The 20,069-nt window shown below is 41.5% G+C and overlaps 1 protein-coding gene across 1 annotated transcript in view; it reads right to left on the bottom strand.

Annotated features, from left to right (window-relative positions):
- The window catches only part of asap2a (ArfGAP with SH3 domain, ankyrin repeat and PH domain 2a), a 182,039-nt gene that overhangs the window by 69,801 nt on the left and 92,169 nt on the right, over window positions 1-20,069 (bottom strand). The window contains exons 3-5 of the mRNA XM_080192131.1: window positions 18,633-18,778; window positions 12,119-12,193; window positions 814-863 (exon numbers count right to left, since the gene is read on the bottom strand). Of these exons, the coding sequence (XP_080048257.1) occupies window positions 814-863; window positions 12,119-12,193; window positions 18,633-18,778 (271 nt within the window). The remainder of the gene's footprint in view (window positions 1-813; window positions 864-12,118; window positions 12,194-18,632; window positions 18,779-20,069) is intronic.

Here is a 20,069-nt window from a genome sequence, read left to right as displayed (position 1 = left end):
ACTTACTGGGATTAATGTTTAGCATTTATGTGACAGTTGAGTTAATGGACAATCAGTAAATTACATGCAACAGAAAATATAATTCCACAAGCAAAATTTTTTATCCTGTCACTATATTGTAAGTTAAAAGTAGTGTTTAATAATGTATTGTATATGTATTGCGGGTTACAGATAGTGTGACATAAACCCAAGATCCCGGTCAGATGTTGGGTTCATGTCACACTATCTATAACCCCCACAACTCGACTGGACTTTCAAAACTTCACTGACAGTTCCAGCTGGAGACAATATACATCTCTAACTTGTGCTTAACCCTCTCTCCAATCACATAGTCTGTATCTTTAAGATTTGATCACCTGTAAAGACTCACATCCCAACCATTATTTTGTAAATTGAGTTTGTGTCTTTATACGCCATCTTTGTGAACAGAACTCTCACTCGCCTGACGAAGGGGCAGTGCTCTGAAAGTTAGTGGCTTGTGCTACCAAATAAATCCATTGGACTTTAACCTGGTGTTGTGAGACTTCTTGCTGTGTTTACCCCAGTCCAATGCCAGCATCTCCACATCTTAGAAATGTCACTCAGAAAAGGCCGTTAAGAGGTTTCTTTCATTCAGTATCACACTTCATAAAAAAACTCTGACTATAACATGATCGATCTACGCAGCTTACATTCTCAATTACGAAAACATTGTTTTCCATTAAAGCAATACATCAAATGTTGCAATTTCTACTGAACACCCATGTATAGTTCATGTTACAGAACAGTTCTGCAAATAAATAATTTGCTACTGGGAAAAAAATCCATACTTACACTTTTGTTTCATAGTCCTTCCAAGCTTTATCAAAGGGCTTCTTAAGATCCTAAGATGAATGGAGTACAAAAGTTAGCAAATGCAACTCCATGATTCAAAAAAGATGGGAGAAAACAGGGGACTACAAGTCACTTAGTAAGATCAGACACAGTCACTAGGTTTTACATAAGGGAAATCTTGCAAAACAAATTTATTAGAGTTATTGATTCTGCAACTAGTGGCATAGATAAAAGTGAACTAGGAGTTGCAGCATACTTGGATTTTCAAAAAGCATTTGATAAGGTGCTGCACAAAAGGTAAGGGTTCATGGAGTTGGATAATCCATTAGCATGGATAGCAGACTAGTCAACGAACAAGCAGGGGGCAGGGAAACTGGGACATTTTCAAGTTGACATGCAGTGACTACTGGAGACTGAAGGATCAGTTCAAGGCTGTCCTTTGCTCGCAATCTAGATTAGTGGTTAGTACAAAGTGACTGAAAGTAATTTATTTAAATTTGCTAATGATATAAAGTTAGGTCTGATTTAATCTGAAGAGAATACAAAGAGGCTGCAAAGAGATTAAACAGTTTAAGTGAGTATGTGACAAGGAGACAAAGGATTATAATGTGGGAAAGTGTGAGGTTATTCACTTTGGCGGTAAGAAAAACAGTATATTTTGTGTAAATATTGATATTCAAAGGGATGTACAAAGTTCGTCAACAGGGGCCCAGAAAGATAGGCAGGAGGGGGAGACTGACTTAGAGGGACAGAAGGGGGCTGGCAAGGTGATAGTGGTAGGGGATGGGAGGGTCCGAGGTATTGATAGGAGGTTCTGTGGACAGAGGCGTGACTCCAGGATGGTGGTCTGCCTCCCTGGAGCAGGGGTGAAGGATATAACAGAAAGGGTAGAGGGAATTTTGAAAGGGGAAGGGGCACAGGCTGAGGTCATAGTACACGTAGGGGAGGGGGACAGAGGAAGGAGGAGTAGGGTAGAGGTCCGTAGGCAATTTAGGGAGTTGGGGTCCAAACTAAAGAGCAGGACCTCCAGGGTGGCACTCTCTACGTTGCTGCCCAGTACCAGCAGGGCAAAGAATGACGAGATCATGCAGCTGAATGGTTGAGGGATTGGTGTAGGGTAGAGGGCTTTACTTTTGTGGATCACTGGGAGGTGTTTAGGACGGAAGGGCAATTGTACAGGAGGGGTGGGGAGGTTTTGAATGGGAGGGGAACTAGTGTCTTAGTGGGGAGGTTAGCTGGGGTGTTTAGGAATGGTTTAAAACTAATAAGGAGTGGGGGGTGGGGATGTGGCTGGGATAGAGTCAGATAAAAGGAAAATTATCAGGGAGAAGGAGGTTCCGAGGGACACTCGTGGGTTGAACTGTGTCTGTTTCAATGCTAGGAGTGTGACAGGGAAAACGGATGAGTTTAGGGCCTTGATGTTTGTGAGGAAGTTAGATGTGGTGGCTGTAACAGAGACGTGGTTACAGGAAGGGCAGGACTGGCAGCTGAATGTTCCTGGGTACAAGTGTTTTAGGTGTGACAGAGGAGGGTTGAAGAGAGGTGGAGGGGTGGCACTGTTAGTAAAGGAAAACATCACAGTAGTGCAGAGGGAGGACATTATGGAAGAAATAGGGATTGAGTCACTGTGGGTGGAGTTGAGGAATAAAAAGGGAGAGATTACATTGCTAGGGGTGCACTATAGGCCACCCAACAGCCCGAGGTCAGTGGAGGAAGGCATTTGCAGGGGCATTTTGGACAGGTGCAGGAAGAATAGAGTGGTTGTAGTGGGTGACTTTACTCTTCCTGGAGTGAATTGGAGGGGGCCTAGAGCTGGGGGTACAGAGGGAGAGGAGTTTGTGAAATGTGTTTTGGAAGGGTCTCTAGAGCAGTATGTAACTAGCCCGACTAGGGGAGGGGCTATACTGGATTTAGTGTTGGGTAATGAGCCAGGGCAGGTGGTTGAGGTAGAGGTAGGCGAACATGTGGCTAATAGTGACCACAAGTCCGTCTACTTTAGGATAAAAATGGAAAGGGACGAGTGCCGGCCGAACGGGAGTGTGCTGAACTGGGGAAAGGCGAGCTATAGCAGGATTAGGAGGGAGCTGCAGGACACTGATTGGGAGGGACTGTTAGCTGGCAAGTCCACGGTTGGCAAGTGGGAGGCTTTTAAGGGCAAAATGAAGTGGTTGCAGGGGAGGTATGTTCCGGTTAAGCGGAAGGATGAGAAAGGTAGGATTAGAGAGCCGTGGATTACAGGGGGTATTGAAGACTTCTTCAGGAAGAAGAGGGAGGCGTATGTTAGGTCGAAACAACTAAGTACAGAGAGTGCGCTGGAGGAATAGAGAGAGAGTAGGAGGGAGCTAAAAAGGGGAATTAGAAGGGCGAACAGAGGGCATGAAATGGCTTTGGCTGGTAGGATTAAGGAAAATCCAAAGGCATTTTATTCCTATATTAGGAGCAAGAGAGTAGTTAGAAGGAAAATTGGTCCTCTTAGGGACAAAAGTGGGGAGTTATGTATTGAGTCGGAGGGAATGGGGGAGCTCCTGAATGAATACTTTGCGTCGGTATTCACGAAGGAGAGGGGTTCGGAATTGTGCGGTCTCTTGGAGGGAGCTGAGGATCAGTTGCAGGAAATATCTATTACGAGGGAGGAAGTGCTAGGGCTTTTAGGTAGCGTAAGGACGGATAAAGCTCCGGGGCCTGATGGTATTTATCCCAGGCTGCTTAGGGAGGTGAAAGATGAAATTGCTGGGCCTCTGGCGCAAATCTTTGTCTCTTCTTTGGGCACAGGTGAGGTCCCAGAAGACTGGAGGGTAGCTAATGTGGTACCGCTGTTCAAAAAAGGTAGTAGGGATAACCCTGGAAATTATAGACCGGTGAGTTTGACATCGGTGGTAGGGAAATTAATGGAAAAAATACTTAGGGGTAGGATGTATGAGCATTTAGAGCGTTGCGATCTGATTAGGGATACGCAACATGGCTTTGTTAGAGGGAGGTCTTGCCTTACGAATCTTGTGGAATTCTTTGCGGAGGTGACAAAAACGGTTGACGATGGGAGAGCCGTTGATGTCATCTATATGGATTTCAGTAAGGCGTTTGACAAAGTCCCTCATGGTAGGCTGGTAGAAAAGGTTAAGGCGCATGGGATACGAGGTCAGGTAGCTAGGTGGATTGAGAACTGGCTGGGTAATAGGAGACAGAGGGTAGTTGTGGAGGGGACCTTTTCGGGCTGGAGGCCAGTGACCAGTGGTGTGCCGCAGGGCTCAGTACTGGGACCTCTCCTCTTTGTAGTATACATAAATGACTTGGAAGAGAGCGTAGGTGGTGTGATCAGCAAGTTTGCGGATGACACCAAGATGGCAGGGTTGGCGGGTACTGAAGTGGAATGTCAAGTGATACAACAGGATATAGATAGGTTGGTGCATTGGGCAGATAGGTAAAAGATGGAATTTAATCCTGACAAATGTGAGGTGATGCATTTTGGAAGGAATAATGCAGAGAGGAGCTATGTGATAAAAGGTAGACAGATTAGGAGTATAGAAATACACACGGACCTGGGAGTGCAGGTTCACAAATCCATGAAGGTTGCGACACAAGTGGAGAAGGTTGTTAGGAAGGCTTATGGAATGCTAGCCTTTATAGGAAGGGGTATAGAGTATAAAAGCTGCCGTCTAATGCTTCTGTTGTATAGAACGTTGGTTAGACCGCGTTTGGAGTACTGCGTCTAGTTCTGGTCACCTTACTACCGGAAGGACGTGGAGTCTCTGGAAAGGGTGCAGAGGAGGTTTACCAGGATGTTGCCTGGCATGGAGGGGCTGGGTTATGAGGAAAGGTTGGAGAAACTGGGACTTTTCTCCCTGGAAAGACGGAGATTGAGGGGGGACATGATAGAGGTATATAAGATACTGAAGGGAGTAGATAGAGTCAATAGTGAGAGACTGCTCCCTCGACTGGGTACAAATACGAGAGGTCATGATTTAAGGGTGAGGGGGGAGAGGTATAATTTGGACGTGAGAGGAAGGTTCTTTACGCAGAGAGTTGTGGGGGTATGGAACGCGCTACAGAGTAGGGTGGTGGAGGCAGGAACGTTGGACTCGTTTAAGGTTCAGTTGGACAGACACATGAGTGAAACGAGGATGGGGGGTTATAGTAGGGGCTATTAAATAAGGTCAGAACCTCGGGAGACCGGAAATGCAGATTTGTAAATTAACGTTTTTGTCTTTTTATTCCGCAGGTGGAGGTCCACCTCGTTGTCAAACGAGGGGCATGCACACGGTGGGTCGTGCGTGGGCTGCTCTTGGAGTTTCCGGGAGTGGCCTAGTACTTTGTGTCGGTGTGTGTGCTTGATCCTGGACCGGTAGACGGGCGCCGCAACAGCTCAGTGACTAGCACTGCTAGCTGTGCAGATACATGGATTTGGGCCTGTGTCTGTGGGAGTTTGTGCATTCTCCCTGTGGTTGCGTGGGTTTCCTCCGGGCGCTCCGGTTTCCTCCCACACCCCAAAGATGTGCTCTTAGGCTGACTGGTTTTACCAAATTGACACTATTCTCCCCTGAATCTGGCTAAGTTAGGGGTTCCATTCGTAGACACGCAGGGTAGAATAGGTGTAGGGTGATGCGGCAGCGCGGGCTCGTTGGGCCGAAGGGCCTGTTTCCCGTGCTGGGTTGTTCTTTGTTGAACACAAAACGTTAGCAAGAAAATACAACATCCAATTACAGCAAACAAGTCGAAAGGTTAACGGCAAATTGGCTTTATTGCAAAGTATCTGGAGTATCACAGTAGTGACGTCTTGCTACAGTTATAGATGGCTTTGGTGAGACCACAGTTGGAGTACTATACATTTTTGGTCTTCATATTTAAGGAAGGACATATTTAATGAACCTTCACTGCACTTGGTTCTTGATGAGAGGCTGAATAAATTAGACCTAAAACTGTGCAGCTTAGAAGGATGAGAAATTAACCATTCAGGATTCTGGAAGGGCCTAATGGGTAAACATAGAGATTGTTTTGCCTGGCTCTAGAACAATGGGGCACAGTCTCAGAATAAGAGTCAATAATGTAGGACAGTGATAAGGAGAAACTGCTTCACGCTAGTCTGTGAATCTTTGGAATTTTCTATTTCAGATGTCACCATCGATTAGTTTAAGGTTGAGAATGGATTGTTTTTGGTCTTTCAGGAAATCAAAGAAAATGGCTGCAAAGTAGACTTAAAGTTGATCTTTCACCATGATTGCACTGAATGACTGAGCAGACTTGAGGCCTCATATGGTATATGCTCATTCCTATTCCTATTAAGATATAAATACCCTTGTATCTTTTTTTTTGAGTATCATTTATGACTGCCAGGACAAAAGTCAAATAAATATTTTTACTAGGCAGTCAATATTTTCTAATTGCAATCACCTCAAAACATTTGCAACACACATTGCCAAGTAATTGTCATCTTCAACAAGTCAGGATCTAACCATCTTCCCCTTGACATTCAATGGTATAACCAATGTTGAATGCCCCACTGTCAATATCCTGGCGTTTTAATAGACTAGAAACTAAATTGAACTGTAATTGCAAGAGCAGGTCAGAGACTGGGAATCCTGTGGCAAGTAACTCAGCTCCTGACTCCTCAAAGCCTGTCCACTATCTAAAAGGCACAAGTCAGCAATGTGATGCAATACTCTCCACTTGCCTGGATGAGTGCATTTTCAACAACACTCGAGAAGTTTGAGATGGATTGTTGATCCATCTAAGACAGCATCTAAGACAGAGCAGACCATCTAAGACCGAGCAGATCACTTGATTGACATCTCATATGTTACCTTAAATCATTCACTCCCACCACCATCAATGCATAGTGACAGCAGTGTGCACACAATCAAGTTCCCCTTCAAGCCACATGCCACTCGGACTTGAAACTAACAGTTCTGTGAAATACCTATATCACATGGACTGCAACAGTTCAAAGTGGCGTTCACCATCACCTCCTCAAGGGCAATTTGGGATGGGCAACAAGTGATGCACACATCTTGTGCAAGAATAAATTTTAAAACCTCAAGGTGGTTGAAAATGTAATGATGATCTATTTCAAATAGAATCGTCAGCAAAAATCAGAGCTAAACATTTCTGTTCTTCTTGAGCCTGCATGCATACAGTAGAGTTTATTTCCCTGGCTCTTTTTCATTATATGGGCATTTCCATTGCATTCAAATCCAAATTTCAACTCTGAGTGAGCTCAATGTAAATTGGTTCACACAAATTCATCTCTGGAAAAAAGTGCACAATTGTGTTAAAACAGCTACTAACATCTGTCACCTTACACTTTTAAATAGTCTACTTTTAACTGTTTCTTCATGCAAATTTATAAACCATCTAATATATGCCACTGTGTAAGTGCATGTTTGCAGATAAAATACTCATGAACCATTCCAATTGACAAGTAACAATAAAAAACGAGTAGCTCTACTCAGCCCAAAGGGGTTAGAGAATTGAAAGCAGTTTTTTTTTAAATGGTAGCTTGTTAAATTGGTTAACTAAATCTATTTTTCAATAAGCAAAATGTATTCATAGAACAGAAATTTACAATTTTAGTGACTAGATGGCATAAGACCTTCAATTCACAGACTGAAAAGAAAACCAAAGTATCTTTGATAATCTATTGCACTTGCCATATAATTGCTATCAAAATAATTAATATAATGGCCTCTAATTCTGTTGGCTTAATTTTTCTGCCGATGTCAAGGTCACTTAGCAAATGAAATTTTCAATCCAGAAATTTGTTGTTTCTTTTTGATTTTTTTTGCTGTAAAAAGGTTGCCAGATCAAACCTGAGGCTCTCAACCATACAGTTTTCATTTCATTCCCATCCTGCCCTCCACCTCAACCACTATCACTTTCCTCCATGCTGCACTACCATACTAAAAGAAACAAATTTTCCATCTCTATTAAATACTGCTGCATACTGCATGATAAGCAAGAAATGCAAATTAACCCAATCAAAAAGTTGATGTCTGGCAAGTAGATCAAATGTCTTCAAAAACAAAATAAACATACTAACACATAGAAAATAAGGTGGAGCATTTGATTCATTCTTGCCTATGTGATTCGTCAAGGGCACAAGCATCATTTAATGACACCAAGATTGGGGGAACGGCAAATTGTGCGGAGGGTGTGGAGAGTCTACAGAAGGATCTAGATAGGTTGGGCGAATGGGCCAGGAAATGGCAAATGGAATTTAATGTTGGCAAGTGTGAGGTGGTCCACTTTGGTAGGAAGAATGGTAGGAAGGACTATTACTTACGGGGCAAAAAACTGCAACAGGCGACGGTGCAGAGGGACCTCAGGGTCCTTGTGCATGAGTCGCAAAAACCCAGCTTGCAGGCGCAGCAGGTGGTCAGGAAGGCGAATGGGATGCTGGCCTTCATAGCGAGGGGGATTGAATATAAAAGTAGGGAGGTCTTGCTGCAGCTGTATAGGGCATTGGTGAGGCCGCAGCTGGAGTACTGTGTGCAGTTTTGGGCGCCGCACCTGCGCAAAGATATTTTGGCCTTGGAGGGAGTGCAGAGGAGGTTTACTAGGCTGATACCGGAGTTGAGGGGGTTGAGCTATGAGGAGAGGCTGAATAAACTGGGCTTGTACTCGTTAGAGTTTAGAAGAATGAGGGGAGATCTCATTGAGACGTATAAGATGATGAATGGGATGGATAGGATAGAGGTGGAAAGACTCTTCCCGCTCAAAAAAGACAGTAGGACTAGGGGGCACAGCCTCAAGATAAAAGGGGGGCAGTTTAGAACAGAGTTGAGGAGGAACTTCTTCACTCAAAGGGTGGTGAATCTCTGGAATTCTCTGCCCGTTGAAGTGGTGGAGGCTGCCTCGCTAAATATTTTTAAGACGCGGGTTGATGGGTTTTTGATAGGAGAGGGGATTAAGGGTTATGGGGAGAGGGCGGGAAAGTGGAACTGAGCAGCGACAGATCAGCCATGATCTTATTGAATGGCGGGGCAGGCTCGAGGGGCTGGATGGCCTACTCCTGCTCCTATTTCTTATGTTCTTATTTAATGAAAAATATGGTTGAGACAAGATCAGCTGTGACCAGGCAGGGCAGGCTCAAAAAGGGCCAAATGGTCTACACCTGCTCCTACTTATTGTGTACTCCTGTATCAGTACAATACTGATGTAATATTTTCATATTCGATCAAGTTCCTTTTAAGAACAGAATCTGTCCCTGTGACTTGGTCACAATGTGAACTCACTCTTCCAAACATACTCACCTGAAAGCAAATCCAATCATTGCTCTGCAATAGTCATTTCAAAAACCATCAAGAGTGCAAAACATTTGTACAAATTGTTCCATCAACAAAATCTGTTTCTTAATGATGGTCTTAAGAATCTGGCAAAGCTATTTGTTCAATGGCCTGGATGACACTAGTTTTATGAAGGACCACTGTTTAGTAGATAACACTAGACATGATACAACTTTGATCAGAAAGGCCTCAAACGTCAATTTATACTAAAAGATAATGGACCAAATCAAATTGGTTATTTCATCAAATGCAATATTCCATGCATTTTGGTTTTCTTCATTTTTATATTCTACTTGGAGGCTTGAAGTTAATTGAGCAATAACTTGCAAATCTACGATATGGTCAATGTAATGATCCTTAACAATAGTGATAATACAGTACTTGTGGGTCTCAAAGAAACCATAGGAATTTGGTGGTGAAGTTTGTATAAAGGTCAATAACTAAATGGAAAACAAGATAAAAGAACTAGTTACAGACTTTAGGAAAAATCCAGTTAATTATGTTGTTCTTGTGAAGATTCATGATGTGGACATTTAAACAATTACAAATACATAGTTAAGTTGAAATGGAGGGAACAATGCACAGATATGGTGGCTGATGGACATACACAATTATGCAGAAGATTAAAATCCTTTCAACTAGATCCTACAATCATTAAACGGCTTTATATTGCTGTAGTTGGGAATGTTATCCTTTTTGGATGTCTTGCCTGCTAATGATCTCGCCAGGAAAGTAAACTCTAGGTGTAGAATTATTGAACAGGAACGGCATTCGATGAGCAGATTTTCCATGACTAAATCTGCTTTTAAAGAATTTTGACAAAAGCGTATCATGAACAATGAGGATCACCCATTGTTTCAGCATAACTGCTGGTTGTGGTCAGGGAAAAGGCTACAATCCCTCAGATGCCTCCAAACAAATTCCTGAACTTTTGTGCCTTCTCTACAAGGGCTTTCAATAAGAATTTGAAACATGAATGAAGATGCATAGTCAAGGTGGACTGACTGATCATTTTAATGCATTAGAATAGTTTTTCACACATATATAAAGTATTGCTTTTATTGTTATCATTCATTTTACGTAATTTTTTAACAAACGAGCAATATACTCTGAATTAATTTCTCTCTGGATTGTGAAATTGAATTTGGTAAATCAAAATCGAAAATGAAGCAGGAAGTACCAAACTTTGCCATTTATTAACTCATCAATAATATTCTGGAAGCGGTGAGTAAATATGGCTAAAAATGCATGTCTTTTTAAAAATTTAAGGGGAATACAGTGAGAATGTGGAACCCACTGCCAGATGGACATGCTGAAGTGATTAGTATATAGGCATTTGTGAGAGAATTGGATAAGAATACGCAGAAGGAATATAACGATAAAGAATGTTAAGGGGTGATTTGGTTTGAGTTTTTTCATATCTTGAAAGAAAGTGGTAGGATGGATACAGAAAAAAAAATTCTGTTGTGGGTTAGTCCAGGAAAAGTGGATATGACCTTAAAATCAGAGCCAGTTCAGGAAAGAAATTAGGAATTTTGTCATTTGAGCAGGTGCATATCCGACAGCACATGAAATTGCACGAGACGACACTGGACATGTGTCCTGACATCACCATACTTGGAACAATAATTCCCCTACCGACAATTAAACAGACAACTAAGCCCATTAAGGAGTCAACTGAAAGAGATTTTGTGTGGCTCTTCCATTTTACAGATCAGCCAATTGGACAAAAGGCCTTCACGTTTTTGCTATAACTTTGATCTAGAGTAGGAATGAAATGCCCTGGGTGAAATATAATTGAAAAGGAATGGCTGGGAACTGAGACTTTTTGAGTTCTGCAGTCTGGTGCTTGAATGTGCTGTATAGGCTCAGTTTGCTGCATTCAGTTCATTTCATTTGTATAGATCTGCAGTTCCTGAGGCAGATCCACAACAGCTCTTAGCATTTAGGGAGTTCGTCAGAAGCACACAATCACATCCGCATTTTTCACCTGCCCTTCGAGCAGCATTGAGACTTTTGCAGTGTGCAGTTCATGCTGGATACCCCTTAAGTGGCAAGCCAGCATGAAATTGCTATCAGGTTTGATCATGGCAGGAAGTGCATCTGCTTCTAAGTCCACCTGGCTTCTGGTCGTGCCTGATGAGCACAAGATTCAGGCCAGAATGGTATAGTACTGAAATTTCTCCCACTAAAAGCAGAAGACGCAGGCTTAATTAATTTTACATTCAAGCTCTATGAAGGGATATGGAGCCACGGACAATGGATGAAGTTAGGATACAAATTAGTCATGATTGCATTGAATAGCAGCGTGGGCTCGAGGGACTGAACAGTTTACTTCTGTTCCTATATTTCTGTGATATGTTGATAAGCTGAGGGGAATGAGATGTGGAGTGGTTCATACAAAGCATGAATATGGAGGCAGACACATTTCTATGATGTACAATTCTATGCAAGTTTAGAAATGGGTTAATTCAAGATCCTATAGCTGGGCAAATATTTATGGCACTGTGGTTAGTATTGCTTCCTCACAGCACCAGGAACCCAGGTTCAATTGTGGCCTCGGGTGATTATCTGTGTGAAGTTTGCACATTCTCCTTGTGTCTGCCTGGGTTTCCAGAGTGCTCCAGTTTCCTCCCACAGTCCCAAGATGTGTGAGTTAGGTTGATTGGCCAAGTTAAATTACTCCTTAGTGTCAGGGGGACCAGCAGGGTAAATATGTAAGGTTACAGGATAGGACTTGGGTGGGATTGTCATGTTACAGGCTTGCTGGACCAAATGGCCTCCTACACTGCAGGGATACTATGATTCTTGAAATTTTTGACAAGATTCTGCACATTACGTGCAAAAACAACAACATGAAGAACAAATTAGCATTCTAACTGGTCTTCTGATCCACAGTCCTATAGATCTTTGCTATAAAGGGACTGGTTAAACAAAATAAAATATTCTATGTTGTTCACAATTCCTTAAATTGAAAGCAATTCTTCTTTTTTATGGAGGGATACAATGTAATAATATTAAATTCTTACCCCTTTAACTCCTTTTAGATCTCCTTTCAGTAAGCTGTCCAGAGGAAAAGTGATGATATTGTTCATATTCTGAATCTGAGAGATGATAAATATTGGATGTTAAATGCTACAATTATAGCAGTTGACCTCCCCATGTTCTGCAATTACGTAAAGTCCCTGTATGCACTTCAGATTGTACAATGCCTCAGAAGTTGCATCATATAACTATACTAATGAATTTGTATTAATTACTTCACATTCACAATTTAAAGGAGCATTACAACTTGCTAGGAAAGATTTTCACAATGATAATTTGAAGCTTATTTGTTCCTGTTTAGATCATACTTACAATAAATTGAGTCCCAATCGATGTGGCTCAAAGTATAAAGGGTTTATTGCCAATGATAAAAATTATTTACAAAAAAGGGTTGACAGAACTAACAATGTAACTATTCTTTACTCATCTCCAACTGAGGATCGTGCCTGACCGAGGATACGCCTCGTGCATCCAAGTGGCTCAATTTTCCACCTCAACACTCCATTAGCTCTGGCCCAACCAGGTGGCCCTCAGGGATAGCCCCCTTAAAGTGACCATGCTACCACACACCTCTCCCACAACTTCTGAAATTACCTATGGATGAACACAAAAAAATTATTAACTAGGCAATTTACAAAGAATATCAGGAATACCCCAGGAAGTTTCAGTCAGTCCAGGGACTTCTGGTCTCTGGTAAAGTGTATCAAATCTGTGGCATGCTGTTCTAGAAATGAGGAATCTGGCCGAGTATTCGTGAAATCAATCCGGGGTCAAGATCCTCCTCTGTGACTGCTATTTCTTCAGTTACAGAAACTGTTGGCTGCTCCATGAAGTTCCACATTTACAAACAGGATCCCAATAACCAATCGTGGTGAACTCCAATCTACTGCAGGGGTTGCCTGTTGATTCCCTATATCAAGTCCTGCTCTCCCCCTCAGATGGTCTACACACTTCCTGATGCGACTATCTTGCAAGTCTAAGACATAGGAGACCGTGTCCTGTTCTTTGCGGCAAAACTGACATGGATACTGGAAAGATTGTGAAAAGTTTCTACGATGTGGAGATGCCAGCGTTGGGCTGGGGTAAACACAGTAAGAAGTCTCACAACATTAGGTTGAAGTCCAACAAGTTTATTTGATAGCAAACGCCACTAGCTTTGGGGGCTCTGCCCCTTCATCCGGTGAGTGGGTAGTTCTGATCACAAACCGGGCACATAAAGGCACACAATCAGTTTACAGAACATTGATTAGAATGCGAGTCTTTACAGCTAATCAAGTCTTAAAAGGTGCAGACAATGTGAGTGGATAGCATTAAGCATAGGTTAAAGAGATGTGTAATGTCTCCAGACAGGACATTACGTTCCGCACACGAGGACAGCCTCAACTGGGATCTTGGGTTTGTGTCACACTATTTGTAACCCCCATGACATGCCTGGACTTGCAAAATCTCACTTACTGTCCTGTCTGGAGACAATACACATCTCTTTCACCTATGCTTAATGCTATCGCCACTCACATTGATTAGCTGTAAAGGCTCGCATTCTAATCAGTATTCTGTAAACTGAGTGTGTACCTTTTTATGCCCTGTTTGTGATCAGAATTCCCCACTCACCTGATGAAGGGACAGAGCCCCCAAAGGTAGTGGTGCTTGCTACCAAATAAACCTGTTGGATTTTAACCTGGTGTCGTGAGACGACTTATTGAAAAGTTTCTAACCAGGACTAAATCATCAACTTGGAAAACACACTTTTTTTACCCCGAGTCATGATTTTCCTTCAGGGAAGCCTTCATGCCAAATCAGGAAATATCATATCTAACCACATCTCTCAATAGCATCCCACCAATGCCCAGTCATCAAACATATCTTTGGGTGAGTGCTTTCTTCCTATTTTGTCCTGAAAATGAATTGTTCAATTCCTGTAATAAAAGTTGTCTCTCTTGATGTGGGACTATAACACAATGTTATCTATGTTCTTTGTTGGTAGGGTTTAAAACAGCTCTGATTTCCCATATTTGCATCACCATCCTCTTCACTTTTGAGGACACTAGTTCTCTTTCAGTCCAGATCTTTGTGATTAGCTGAAGCAGCAAAGTCTCTAGCAAGTGCAGCGCCAGCACTATCTTTTGTGAGACCAGTGGTGACGATACTGATAGCGGCTGAGCATATCCGCATTTGATATTAATGTTCCTGGGCGATGCTGGATCAACTAACTGTAGCTACTAACAATACAGCCCACCTCTATACCTTTGCAGACGCAATTGGCAGCATTGACTTCCTTCTCTGAATAAATGTAATAAGAGTTTGTGATCCGATAGTATTATGAAATGTCATGGATAAATATATCAATGAAACTTTTTGACTGCATAAATGACTGCCAAGCTTTTTTTTAATCTATCTGGGAATACAATTTTCTGCATCTGATAATGTTCTCAAACAAAGGTGATTGGCCTTTCTACTCTATCAGGCATCCTGTGGGACAAAACTGCTCCCACTCCACACGGTGATGCATCACAGATAACTACCAATGGCTTGGTTTGTTCGAAGCGTACCAAAAGTACTGACAACTGCAAAATCTATTTTATTTTTGTGAATGTTTCTTTTTATTCTTTGTCCCACCTCCAACATGGACTTTCTTTAACAGCTGGTGAAATGGGGCTCAAGTGATAGACATGTTTTATAAAAATGTACCATAATTCACCATTCTGACGAATGACTAACTCGGATGTGTTTTTTGGCTGTGGAACCTCCTTAATGTCTTTAAACTTTATCTACCAAAAGATGTGAACCTTTTGCATCTACCTTAAAACCCAAATATGCAACTTCATTTGCCTAAGTGTATTTCTCCTGTTTCAACCTGACACTGCCTCTTTAAGTCTTCTCAAAAATTCCTCCAAGTTTGATTGATGTTCCTCAGGTGAGGCTCCTGTAATTAGAGCTACAAGATAAATCACTATCTTAGGGATGCCTTGTAATAAACTTTCATCATATTCTGGAAAATGGCACAGGCTGATGAGACTCCAAAAGGTAAATGTGTATGTTGGTATAAATCCTTGTGTGTGTTTATACTAACCAACCTCTGTGAATCTTCATCCAACTTCAGCTGCTGGTAGACATGACTCAGGTTTAATGTGGCGTAGTTTAAACCCCTGGCTACTTTGGTGTAAAGGTCTTCAATTCTAGGAATGGGGTATCTGTCTATATTAGCTCCTCAATGACTGTTAATTTATAATTCCCACAAATTCTTAAAGTACGATCCAGTTTGAGGATAGGGACTACGGGTGCAGCCCATTCAGAGAATTTTAAGGGGTTTATAATACCTAAACCTTCAAGTCTTCTGAGCTCAACTTCAAACTTATGATGAAGTGCCTAAGGCACTGGGTGAGCCCAAAAAAATGTACACGTTGTATCAGGATTCAGATATATTTTGGCTTTAGCCCCCCCTTATATGTCCTTGCTCATTTGGAAGATCTTGGAATATTTACACAGCAGCTCAGGGAAACCTTCATCCCATAGGTTTAATATTTCCAACCAATTTCATTGTATCTGTTTGAACCAATCATGGCCCATTAGGCAAGGTCAATGACCTTCAGTTACCAGGACAGGTAGCTGTTCCATTTGGTTCTTGTAGGACATGGTAACTGCTGCTGACCTTATGGTCTTCAATGTCTCTCCTATAATATGTAGACAATTCCTCCCTGACTCCAACTGAGGATCTTCCCCAACCTGGGAAACGTCCCTACAATTGGCTCAGCTTCCCACCTCGACACTCCATTGGGTCCGGCCCGATCACGTGGGCTCCACACCAGTAATGTTCAGTTTATGTAGTAGTTTGTAGTTTTCGGCAATTGCCCCTTAAAAGAGCCATGCTACCACAGTACTTTTTCAGCTATTAAACACATTTGGAAGTGGTGAGTTAAGGGTTTAATGGGAGGTGTATACAAAATTGAAGACCAAAATATTGTGTTAATTTCTTGGCAAACCCTTGGTTTTTTTTTGGGGGGGGGGGCAAAGATTTTCACAATCAAAAGACAGTGGATTGAGATAGAACCTTTCAGCATGTTCCCCATTTTGAATTATGGAAATTGTGCTTATAATTTGAAATTCTTTGATGTGCAAAATGTTTGCTTTCTCTCATACACATAGTTGCATCATATTCCAAGTCAAACGGTTAAAAAAAGCAACAACATGCATAATGGGGTCATTCCAGGCCTTCTGCACCTTTTGCTGTAGTTATTGTCTTGGGCACCTAGTCATAGGGGTGCCCCCTGGGAAGAGCATACAGTTTACCGGAAGATACCAAATGCAAGCTTTAAAAAAAATCAAACAGCTAAGTGCCTGAGTTTCTGGCACATGGAGATTTTCTGGTTCCTGCTGACAAAGATGCATTCCAGCCTTGTTTTAGGACCAAGACAGGAAATCCTGCTGTGCCTGGGCCTTGACAGGTTCCTGTCCAGCACAGAGGCAAAGGGAAAATGAAAAAAGTCATCCCTTAAACTCATGTAATCTACTTATTTACACAATATGTAGAAATAAACCAGGGCTCCACACCAGTAATGTTCAGTTTGTGTACAGCGTTTGCAGTTTACTTTGGAAAGGTATCAAGACTTAGAACTTCAGCAACAATTATTTACTGACTGTTTAATGATACACGTGTGGGGTGCTGCTAATATAATTTCTGATGTGGAGATGCCAGTGTTGGACTGGAGTAAACACAGTAAGAAGTCTCACAACACCAGGCTGAAGTCCAACATGTTTATTTGGTAGCAAAAGCCACTAGCTTACAGAGCGCTGCTCCTTCATCAGGTAAGTGGGAGTTCTGTTCAGAAACAGGGCATATAAAGGCACAAACTCAATTTACAAAATAATGCAAAACAATAATACAAAACAATTTACAAAATACAAAGTAATGTAATTATTTTGTAAATTGAGTTTGTGCCTTTATATGCTGTTTGTGAATGGAACTCCCACTTACCTGACGAAGGAGCAGCACTCCAAAAGCTAGTGGTTTTTGCTACCAAATAAATCTGTTGGACTTCAACCTGGTGTTGTGAGGCTTCTTGCAATATAATTCCTGGACGGACATCAAGAGCTGCCTCCAAACACATAATGGGTGCCACTTTCCTCAAAGTCTTTTAAAAACATCATGCTGGGAAAAATATGATATTTTTAATCTAATATACACCCTTTCTATCCACAGGGAACACTTTTCTATATATTCTTCACCCACAATCATCTCCACCAGTATAAGGTAGCATTATCTCACCGTTTTATCTCAAACAGTATCTCCAGTCACTCATGCACTTGACTTACTTACCCCAACACTCAGTCTTGTGCTGCAAACTACCTCTAAATGTATAACCATAAAAAATGGAGAGGAATGGTGCAGGGTCCAGCAATGGTGCCCACTTAAGATCTGGAAGACCATCTGGGACGAGTCAGAGATGTAATAGGTTTTAAAACAACTGAAACAGAGGGGTGGGGTAAAGTAAGTAAAGTAAGAGCGATTAAATGACAAAGATTCATTGTGTAGGGAACGGCAGTAAGAAGTCTCACAACACCAGGTTAAAGTCCAATAGTTGGACTTTAACCTGGTGTTGAGACTTCTTACTGTGTTTACCCCAGTCCAACACCGGCACCTCCACATCATGACTACCATACGGAATGGCAACAGGGCACAAAACATGTGACTAGATAAAATATGAATGGCAGAATGATGACCGGTTGCTGCCCAAAAGCAGCAAACCAAGAGAAACAAGAGAGAAAAGCTAAAGCCAGCAAAAAGAAAACCCAAAAATTGATGAATTCCATATTGAGACCAGAAGACTGTAAAGTGTCAAGTTGAAAGATGAGGTACTGTTCCATGAGCTTATGTTGAATTTCACTCAAACACTGCAAGAGTTGAGCACAAAAGATCAGAGTGGAAGCAAGAAGGAGAATTAAAATGATAGACAATTAGAAGCTTGGAATCGTACTTGCAACTGATTGGAGATGTTCTGCAAAGCACTCACCTAATATACATTTGGTCTCCCCAATGCAAAGATCACATTGTGGTCAATTAATACAACATACAAAATTGAAATAAGGTAATCTCTGGGTGTCGGCCTTACACTCAGAAAACTCTACGCTGTCCATCACTTGGTACCTCTGTGAGAAAATTGCCAGATCTTGTTGTTAAAAGATTTAATGCCACAATCTGAATAATAAAGATGGCAATATAAAATTTTTTCTTCCTGGATTAGTGTCAGCTGGTACCAAGAAGAATATGAAGAGATATAAACAGGAATCACGATTTGACCTCAACATCGAAATAGTATTCAATGCCGATTTTGAGTTGAAATCAACAGGTTACTCCTTTCTGGAAGACATTCAATGGTAAGTTTCATGCTGGTAAAAAAACAGAACAGTTGGCTTGCTTCACTCTTCACACGTATAAGTATAACCGTCAAGCCAGTTTGTCAAGATTTTAGATGCACAGAGATTTAAAGTTTACAGCCTTACCTGATTTTTGAAAAGCGCAGTTAACTCTTTAGTGAAGACAGCAAACTTCAGAAAAGCTGTGCCTAGATCAGGATCATCACGGCAGACACAGTTACCGCCAAACTTCTCTAGTGCTTGTGTGTACTGTTCTTCATTTTCTACATGTCCTGCACAGAAAGAACACTATTCACAAAACAGTAATTTCTATTCCATCTGTGACAGTACAACAGTAATACTTGCTACTTCTAATTAAATCTGGGCAGCTCAGCAGTATAACATGCAATACCCGTATAAAAGCAGTCACATTAGTAGAACAGACAAAGATGAAAATAGAAGTGCATATTTGTGCATTTTAAATGATCAATTAGACAAAAAGAAAAACAATTCCAGGTCCCAAGTATAGCTGTACTAAATGGTCATATCCCAAAGAGAATTCAGTTCCAGCTTATAACCATAATAAACAACAGTTGAATTACAATCAACATTCTGCACAGTGTACCTCATTCTTAGGCAGTGTGTGCACGTGGTGCACACATGCATTGAAGAGAATCCCATGGAGATTGCACTACCTCTTTACAGTGGTTACCAAGAAGTTAGGTGGTAATTACTGGTGTAACCTTAGCAAAACCATCCAAAGTTTGTGATTTAAATCACATTTTTTGGATGGTTGTCAGCAAAATAACAAATGCATTAAATCCACATATCCTAATTATCACTTATTCTCTAATACAGTCAAATCCCAGGGTGGGGGGTGGAGGAGTCTTAATGTCTTAAGCAGGTCTTAATGTCTCTACGTAATCCACTATGTCTACGAATGTAGTATACATCAAAAACAACAGGTTCAAATGCCAAATGAAAATACAGAAAAGCAATAAGCGTGTTTAAAGGTCTTTATTCAATTTGTTTACACCTTACAAATGGCTAGGGCTTTACACTCAAAGGTAAGTTGTTAGTCCAGGAAAGACTCCATAGTCCTTTACTGATAAGTACGTTGTTTACAGACATGCATGTTACAGTCTATGTCTTAATGAAGTTTAACATGTTTTCAGTGTTTTTGCCCTACAGAGCGAAACCTGGAGCACATTACGTAGCTGCACTGGGTCGGAAAGTAAGAGGGCAAGCAAGCAGGCATTCATCAGACTCTTCAGGGTCATCAGCCTTCTCCGACTCCTTGGTTGAGGAACGTACTGAATTGAAGATGGCAACATCTGTCAGTTTTGTTATGCATCGTTTGACATCACCCACTTCAGCATAAATAGTTATGCCCACTGGAATTCCCATACTAATCTCTTGCAGGCAAGAAAAAAGTGCCTCATCACTTGTAACTTGCTTGAATTCAGCATGGTAGAAATAGTTGGCAATGGTGGATTCTGTCACTATCCTCAATGCTCTTTTCAACATGAAAATGCTTTCTGGTGTAGTTGGATTGAACTTCTGCTTCAAGTTCTTAGTCATCCC

This window comes from Carcharhinus amblyrhynchos, chromosome 7 (genome assembly GCF_965287045.1).
Source record: "Carcharhinus amblyrhynchos chromosome 7, sCarAmb.v2.hapA, whole genome shotgun sequence".
NCBI classification, from domain to species: domain Eukaryota; kingdom Metazoa; phylum Chordata; class Chondrichthyes; order Carcharhiniformes; family Carcharhinidae; genus Carcharhinus; species Carcharhinus amblyrhynchos.
Note: the sequence above shows the minus strand (reverse complement) of the source record. Positions and strands in the feature narration are given on the sequence as shown.